The 9593-nt window shown below is 33.6% G+C and overlaps 1 protein-coding gene across 1 annotated transcript in view; it reads left to right on the forward strand.

The window, feature by feature from the left end:
- The window catches only part of PXDN (peroxidasin), a 70383-nt gene extending 61349 nt beyond the window's left edge, over positions 1-9034 (forward strand). The window contains exons 20-23 of the mRNA XM_009275628.1: positions 1319-1439; positions 3952-4084; positions 5334-5447; positions 6087-9034. Coding sequence (XP_009273903.1) covers positions 1319-1439; positions 3952-4084; positions 5334-5447; positions 6087-6209 — 491 coding nt within the window. The 3' untranslated portion in view covers positions 6210-9034. The remainder of the gene's footprint in view (positions 1-1318; positions 1440-3951; positions 4085-5333; positions 5448-6086) is intronic.
- Positions 9035-9593: the final 559 nt, after the last annotated feature.

Below are 9593 nucleotides of genomic sequence, written 5' to 3' on the forward strand. Positions count from 1 at the left end.
TGATATTAAGCCATGGACAAACTAAATTTTTCCTAACAGGGAAATTGTAATAGTCTAGTTTAAGTAAAAGTACAATACAATTAAAAATAGTCCAAGATACTTATTTTTGTATAATCACAGAGCAACTTTACATTTATTTCTCAAGTTGCTCAGTTCAATAATTTTTTTGAGGCTCTTTTCTTGACTTGAAACTTGTGAAATAATTTATGTTAATACTTTAGGTATTCGATCTAGCTTCTGCTAAATTCCAGAAAAATACTTTATAAAATGTTATTGACTTTCTGAATAAATTTGTTCTGGTGCAAGTTAAGAGAAACATCAGGGAAAATTACTTCTTCCCCTATTCAGTTGCTTTCATGGCTCGTTCTGCTAATGCCAGACTTAGCTGATATGTCCATGGGATTCTGTATTTCAGCTTTCCCTTCTGTTTTCTTAGCAGACTCTTTGCTTCTAACAGTTGAACCTGCTGTTGGTTCCCACTGCAGCTTGGCCCATTATAACTTTTTGTTTTAAAGCTTCTGTGAACACAAATGAGAAAACTTATATTTTCTCATTGTCTCCTCTCCAAAATGCTGTTCCAGTTTTGTTTTGTTTTCCTTTTCTTTTTTAAGTGGGACTCCTTCCAAATACTCACTGTGTTTGGAAGGCTAAAAAAAGTGAACTGAAGGAAAGACATACTTCATCCTGTGAAGACATCCTCTTAGGATCTTAGGAGAAGATTTCTGTCATGATTATTCTCAGGCTTGAGATTTTCACTCTACGGTAGGGTCTTAGGGTCTAAGTGACTGGTGATACCTTCAGATCCCTCAAATTTGGCAATAGGGCTGGTCAACCAGTAAAGTGTGTCTGCAAATGTTCTTCAGGATTTAATTAAACATTCTCTTTCAAATGCCAAAAATAACAAATAATAATGCCTAGAATAGATGAGGAAGCAACAGGCTGTTTTTTCTATCATTGTTTTCCTCTGTATGTAACTACCCCATTCCAAAAGCAGAAAATAATTAAAAGCCAAGAGAGTGGAAATTTCAGAAGTGAAAAGAATATTTAAAATAGCACTGATATATTTGTGAAAATAATCTTTATTCCTTTGTTTCATACCAAAAAGCTGGTCTGTGAATAATCAAATTCTCTGCATCCAGCTGGCTTAAATGTTGTATCGCTGAGACATATTCAGCTGCCATCAAACTGATTCCAGAGGAATCAGACTGAATATATGAATTGCCTTTGCCAATTCAGAAGATACTGTAAAACCATATTAATATTATAACTGCTGAATTATGCTGTAGTTTATAATGTGTAATTTCTTGTCTAATTTCAGACTGTAGAACTAGAGGACAGTTTAATGCATTTTCATATCACTTCCGGGGAAGACGTTCTCTTGATTACAGCTTTCAGGAGGACAAGCCCTTGAAGAAAATGAAAATGTCCAAAACAGTAAGGTGAGATTTTTCTTTTTTTTAAAAGAAGTATGAAAAAACATTTGTTTTCAAATTGGAATGAAACTGAATGATTTCTTTGTAAGTGCATACCACTTTTTTACAGTGTTTGCTTTCTCAAGTTTATGATTGATGTATTTCATTCTGACACTTCTGCATATCTGCTAACAATAAACCACTTTTTTTTCAAGCTCAAATTTGTGTAAGACCCTTTGTGAGTGACGCAGTATAGTGCTTTTGTTCCTCCTGTGCTTTTTGTGAAAAAACTCAGTAATGAAGCGTAATTTGGGGGATTTGGAATCCCACATTCCTACTGTGCCTGCAGTAACCAAACTAAATTATTTCCTTTCCTCCTTGGAGCTGCTAGGTCGTCCTGTAGAAATAGGAGGAAACCAAGTGTTGGTAACACTAGCATAAAAATTCGTGATAATGGTAGGGATTGCTTCTAGTACAAAAATACTCAGAGCAGGAATGGAGAACAGGAGCGCCACAGACAAGGTTGTTTATAACTCCCTAATCCTAAAAATATTCTAGAAAGGAAGTAAATCACAGTGTCAGTCACAAATGATCAACTGCACAGGGTCCCTGCAATTTCCAGGGAATCAAAACTTCTCTATGAATTAGTGAAACAAAATGAATTCTGCTCAGACTAAACATTTCTCATGAAGATCCTTCATGATGAGCAAATTTGAGACTCTCTTGAATTCTAGCTCTTTCCATATAGCATGTGTTCTTTTAGCAAATAAAGTTATCTACTTGACTGAGACAGAGTCTACCCACTCTGGCAAGGAAAACAGCTACACAGATATGTAGACAGGTAAATTTATTTCAGCAGTTTCAAATACTCATGTGGAAGTTATAGCACTGAAGAAACACCACCATTATATTTCACTTAATTGTTAGGAAGCTGTCCTGAAGTAACAGAGCCTTTAGGTGTTTAGGATTTTAGACAAGAGGAGTCAGCAGCTAAGTATAAGCTTACTTACAGACCATAGAAAAAGAAAGATTCCTTTGGAGTAATCATTGAAGAAGGATGTTTCGTCTGTCTTTGCAAGTGAACTGTTAGAAGTTTTTAAACTTACGAAACAGCAATTCACTTTTTAAAGATGCTAGTCCCATAATTCTAAAACTGTAGAAGGGTTAAATTAAATAAAAATTGAAGCAAGAAAAAACAAATGCTTATATCTGAGAAGCAGCTTGTTTTCATTAACTTGCTGTTTGCGTTTCAGAAATGAAGCTCAAAAATCTACAACAGTCCAATTACTAATTAGGACTACAAAATAGTAAATTTACAATACTTTATTTATAACGTAAATAAAGCTAAAGCAACCTCAGTCCTTTAACATTGTCATCAGTTCTCATGCTCGTTGTATTTAAATTGCATTTGTAATGAGAAGATTTTTTTCTCCTTTTTTTCCTTCTCATTTTCAATAACTTGAGCAGGTGAGGAAGATTAAACTTGTTATACAATAGCAGCTTAGCAGCTGGTTTACTTGAATTTTGGCATGTTATGTTGTTTAGAGTTCTTTTTTCTTTAATTTAGATGAAAAACTATGGGAAACTAGCTTGAACACCTGCCAATAAGTGCTGTTTTAATTTATGCAGAAAGATTATAAATCATGAGCCCTATTATATGAGAGAGGATTTCTTTGCCAGTTCATTCTTTGGGTATCCCTTAGCTCTGGAGAAGACACACTAACAAGATAGGAATGCTTGTTTGGATTCAAGGATCTTAATGTAATAAGTGACAATAATTAGTGTTATCCTTGTTTTTGAATACATATTTTTTAAGTGGTGCCAAATAATATATTACTAGTTATGGACAGATCCTTTGATAACTGTTTCCTGTCCAAAGATTGAATTGATTAACACAATTTAGTGTAATACATCTCTTATCAGATATCAGCTGGAAAGTGCTGTAGACAAAAGACTCTAGATTTTGTGTGCAGTAATCAGTATTGATTTCAAATGTTAGTTAAAATGGGACACAGGAATATGTTCATATCTAAAAGTACTTCTCATTTATTTATGAAAACCAACTTTTTCCTTCTTAAAGTCATATTTCTTTAAATACACGTTTTGCTAATGAGCATATAGAGGGAGAAAATGAATCTGAACGCGAAATGTGAATTTCATGTTTGGAAGTGACATTTTTTAAAACTCTCCCACTTTTGTCTGCTTTCATATTGGAGGCTCAAGAGATTTCCCAGTGTATTTAAGGTGATGCTTTACAGCGTCACTGATGACAACTTTGTGTGTCCCCCTGCATGAAATACATATGTTATTTTTCTAAGTAGAAGAAATTCCCTGTTGCTGGTCATATTAACAGTAAGCCACAGCTCACCTGACCTGAGGCTGTCTTCAGCACCAGTGGGTCTTGTGTGCTGTTGTGGTTCATACAGTTCCTACATTTGTTGGTTCTTCTTCTTTTACATTTTTGCTAAATGTTCTAAAATATCTAGCCAAATAAAAATGAGTTAGATGAATACTCTGACTTGGTGTTCATTTGTTGCAGTTCTGTGAAACAGAGTAAATATTTTCGTAATGCCACATCAGCATCTAATGAAAATACAAACATGCCCGCAGTGAATGACTTCAAAGAATTTGTTTTGGAAATGCAAAAAACTATTTCAAGCCTCAGAAACCAGGTAAGGTGCTATAATGGATAGTTTCTAATTGTAGATTTAATTTATAATGTTTTCCTAACATCACTCCTCTTATGTTTTTAATATTTAGACATCCACTGCCGCCAAAAACCACCACATAGTATCTCAAACAAAACACAACACAGAACATGGTGTGTTATTATTCTTTATTTCTATGTTCTTTTGAAATAATACTGAAATATTCTACAATTAGACCCTCTTGACTTTTGAACCTGAAGCCTTGTGTAACCATTGTATACTAAACATGGGATTAGTCTTTCTCTAAAAATTTGTCTGTAGAGTTAGTAAAATCTTTTTCTCCTATCTGAAATGTATAGAATCTATGTAAAACTATGATTAAAATGTAGACTTCATACGAAGTAATATGCCAGATGACAGCTGTAAACATAGTTAAGATCTAGATCACTTAAAGAAGACTTTTACAATGTGGCATAAATAAACTCTTTATTCAGAATAACTCAGCCATAGTGGAATTCAGTTTTAAAAATGTATACCATACAGGACAGACAAATCCAAAGTAGGCCAAAATGTTTGCCTAGAATAATTAAGTTCCCCCAGAGCAGCTTTTCCATGTAATTTATAGATACGAATCATATATTTATTTGCATAGTGACTTGATTCCATCTTTGATGGTATTACTTAATCATTATCGTACTCATCTTCAATGCTCCCATTTTGACAGTGGAAATGCTGTGTTAAGACCTATTACATTTCAGTCAGTTCTTCTGTCTTTTTTTGGATGTAAAAAAGACAAAGGGATTGTTAAAAATTGTGCCTTCCTAATTACTGTTCCCAAGAAGCACACAATCAGCAAGGTAGAATAATCATATAGCCCCTTTTTTTCATCATTAAGGAAAAAATAGAGAGTGTCAAAAATCCAAGCAAACATTTTTAATTAAGTTTATTGTTTTTATTTCACCTCCTTTTCATTCAGACATTTTTGAAAGTTTAGATTTGTCTTTCCATATATGCCACATGTAGTTTGCTTTTCTTTGTATGCTCTAGTTGTGTATTCCAATGGTAGGAAAGATGTACCTTCTGTTAGTTTTCTTTTGAAAGGCTGTTTCCATACATATTACCTGTTTCCAATCTTTCAGCATTATGAAAACTAAGTAGTGAGAAGAAAAACTCAGACAAGTATTTATCATGGATTATGTAGCATAAGAGAAAAGACAGAATACCTTACACAAATAAAAACCTTTCAGTTGTTAACTTTTTTTAATGTTTTCAGATAAAAAAACTTGAATCACGCCTCAGTAAAACTGATTGCACTGATGAAAAGGGTCAATCATATTCCAGCAATGAAACCTGGAAAAGGGACCCTTGTACTGTGTGTGAATGCAAAGTAAGTATGTGGAAATCCATTCTGAGATAGAAATTATAGTAGATTCTGCTTCTAAAACAGCAGTTCCAGTTTTGTGCCTGCTAATTTCTGGGTAATAGTTGCTAATTGTTTTTTTATGGACCTTCAGTTATGTGGTGTGAAAAATTATATTGTTCAGCTATCCCTGCCCTTGACACCGGTTTTCAATCCAGCCTTTATGCACTTTTATATTTCCATTTTCATTGATGTATAGTTGTACTGGCAAAATTAACTGAGAAGTAAGAGACTTCTTGAAAAAATCTACTAAAATGCATAAAAAGCAATAAAAGCTCATCCGACAGTGCTAGATCTTGGTTTTCTTTTATCATGGTGAAATTTTAAAAAAGGTAGTTGAAGAAATATGTCAGTACTTGGTATCCCAGAGTTTCATGCCTGAATGTTAGATAAAATGGTATACTGCTCCATTAAAGATGGTATAATACAAAGAGCCTTCTCAGTATCAGTTTATGCTGAAATAAACTACGTGGAGTTAATCTTAGTAGCCAAGATCTTAGAGAGGATGAATGAGAACATGTTCTTCAGTAATATGAAAAATGTATTTCTTGTTTGGAAAATGTAGCTAAGTATGTTCTGGTTTTGTTACTTTTTTCCCTGACACAGGTTGGTCAGATTACCTGTTTTGTAGAATCATGCCCGCCGGCTGACTGCAAAGCGCCTGTGAAGGTTAAAGGAGATTGCTGTCCAGTCTGCTTAAAACAAAACATTAATAAAAAGAAGCCATAAGTCTGCTTTTTAATAATTTAGGGTGCATACTCCTCAAATCATATCAATGCCTGCTGATGGCAAAAACAGGTAACTACAGTCTTAACAACAGCAATAAATCAAGATTTACAACATTCTAATGGTGCTGTAACAGTATAACATAATGTATCGTTTTATTTTCTGCCCATGAAGGTAATCACAATGCAAAAATTAACGAAAGGGAAATTAGCAAACAAGTCAAAGATAATTGTGTGTTAAACTTCTCAGGTTAGACAAACTCAAACTGGTGCTACTTTAAAAGAACACTGTCAGGTAGTTTTAGGTACCCAAAATGACTGGGCTTGAGACTTACTCTAAAAATGAACACTTTGTTTCCTATCTTTAATTAGCAACATTAAAAGTTTACTATTCCTTTTCAGTACCAGTCTGACTTGATATTTAGTTCTTTGTTATTATTTAGTAAATGCAGGGAAAAGGAAAACACAAGGTCACTGTGCCCAAAGCAATGCCGTCGAGGGCCAGTTTCTGCAAACCCACCTATGCATGGAAATTCTTTTGAATCACACTATCACTTCTGCATCTGGACCAGCAAGGAAGTAAAGAAAACTACACGACACCTTTCAACATCCTTTCATTAATTCAAGGAGCAAAATTAATCAAAATTTTCAGACCGAAAAAGCTAGAATTAGTAAGGAAATATAAATAAATGTAATTGGAAGATACAAAAAGCAACTGAATGTATGTTACAGATGTAATTGACAGTGTTCCTCATTCTACGAAAACATACATGACAGAGTAGCATTTGATCTTAAAATGAACATAATCCTTTTTGTCAAAACATATGTAATTGCTTGGCGACTTTTTTTTTGTTTCATTTATTTTAAATCATTGTAACATGACCATCCAGTCCAGTTTTAAAGCGTGCTTCTTTTGATCTCAGATCAGCTCATGTATTTGTATGGCCCTGTTACGAAAATGTGAAAAGATGTCACATGCCATTTTGTATACAAAGATTCCTACTGATTCATTGTGCATATTGTCAATAGACATATGTTCCTGATTATATTGTGGCACTGTTTGTTGAAAAAAAGAACAATCAAAATCAAGCATCATGATTAATTGTGGATTGACTACTTTTTCTGACAAGGTATTTGATTTTTTAGGTTTTTTTCTAGTTTCATCTAATGCATATATATTTTTACCTCAATATTTTTATCATTCATGTTAAAAATGGTCTGCCAATGGACTTTATTTCCCATTTAATAAATGTTTAATGTTAAAGAGTATATGTCTACTCTAGCATTTCAAAGTTGTGTTCTTTTTAGAATACAAACTGCATATTTTTGACCGGGAATTATATATTATATTCAGTGAAGGACAACTATCATACCTCATTTTACAGCTTTTTTGTGTTTATTCAGAATTGATTCTCTCCCTGAATACTTAATATGTTAGAATTTATGGCTCTGTCCTTAAGTCCTAAATCAGGACTAGCTAGAACCAGAGCTTTTCTTTAGTTATATAGTTCACTGACTTCTGAGTTTTCTGTTCAAATTTAGGGAACAGAGATTTGGGTGTCAAAGAAATCTGCACAAAATTAAACATTCTCATTTTAAACACTTCAGATTATGCAAACAGACTGAATACTTAAGTATTGCATGGTAGAACAAATACCTGTCTAATAACTAACCTAGCACAGCAATATGAGTTCCACTATAATACTTTGGCACATAATTTCTCTGATTACTAACATTAATAATTTCTAATTTGATAAACTGATACCGTGACACACATTCAAACTTTGGTGTATCTTTAAAGCTTACTACAGAAACTTCTTTCATACTATGGTAGGAGCAATATGTACATGTGAGTGGTGTGTTAAAGGTGTGTGGCAGAGGTACACGTGGAACTACAATTTATATTTTTAAGAATATTTTAATTGATTTTATATACAATGTTTTGACTTACGTAATTTTCTATGTTAATACTTTTAGAAATTGTGTGTGGCGAGCATGTTTGAGTATCACATGGTTCCTAGAGGCTGTCATTCCTGTATTTCTTTGATACTCTGGTATTTTGCTGACTTTTGTTGAGAGTCCAAACCACATGTCTCGTCCTGTAATTCCAACTCAGATGGAACTCCCATTGACCTATAGCAGAAATTCCTCAAAGAGGAAGGATTGCGGAGCTAAACCAAATATAATTTAACTGTCTAAACAGTTAAATAAGGCAGTAATACATCCAGCTGGTTACTACTTGCATTCTTTTATTCCAATTTTGTATTAAATAAACTTTCTCAAGATTCCGCTTATAGGAGAAGAGAGTTTCCATTTATACATTATAAAATAGTGCTTTATATCTGATTGTTCCTTTTCTCCAGCCTCCAGAGTAAAGTGGGAGGTTTTCTTCGTTGTTCACTGTTTATTCATATGGTATATAAGACGGGCTTAGGAGTCTGGATATGCTTAAACAAGTGTAATATTGAGTTATTTTCCGCCATCCATCTGATTATAAACCATTCAGGAAAAACAGGTCTTTATCCACAGTTTAAAATGTAATCAGTCATGGGTTGTACTAATTCAGTTTTATTGCAGTGTCTGCAGAATCAGCATTGATTTTAACATTTCTGAAACAGTGGCCAATGGCTAGATGACCATTTCCTCAGTATCCACTGTGAGAATATTGCTGTAATATGTTGCAAATTTTACATATTTATTTTCTTTTTTAATGTTACCTAAAACGAAGTCCTTGTTGTTTTTATTTTAATCAGTAAATTTACCAAAGAACTGTTTGCACTGTATAATGAATGCTTTTCAGTTAAAATAAAATGGGCCACATTTCCAAGTAAATTCCAAGTGATTTCTTCTCAATACATGTATTGTTTAGATTATTTGCTGAAGATTCCAGTGTGTAGGCTTTTATCAAAAATCCATATTACTTATCTTATGCAGGATTGTCATGATCGAGACTCCATTTCTGAGAACTAAACAGTGAGCTAATGAATCATGTAGATTCAATAGGTTCTTTAATATTATGACACATAGAATTTAAGTATCTATTCACTGTTTTCTTCTAGGTGATGGGAAAAAAATACACATAGACTCAGAAAGGATATTTAAAAATACATTTATTTCTTAACACAAATGTGTATTTGAAAACTCTTACTCCTGAACATTTTTTTCCTATTTTTTATGGGACTGTCATAATACTTTGTCGTGGTTTCACTCCAGCCGGCAACTAAGCCCCACACAGCTGCTCTCTCACTCCCCACACAGTGGGATGGGGCAGAGAATCAGAAGAGTAAAAGTGAGAAAACTCGTGGGTTGAGATAAAGACAGTTTAATAGGTAAAGCAAAAGCCGCACACGCAAGCAAAGCAAAAGGAATTCATTCACTCCTTGCCATC

Source organism: Aptenodytes forsteri, unplaced genomic scaffold (genome assembly GCF_000699145.1).
Source record: "Aptenodytes forsteri isolate BGI_AS27 unplaced genomic scaffold, ASM69914v1 Scaffold94, whole genome shotgun sequence".
NCBI lineage: Eukaryota > Metazoa > Chordata > Aves > Sphenisciformes > Spheniscidae > Aptenodytes > Aptenodytes forsteri.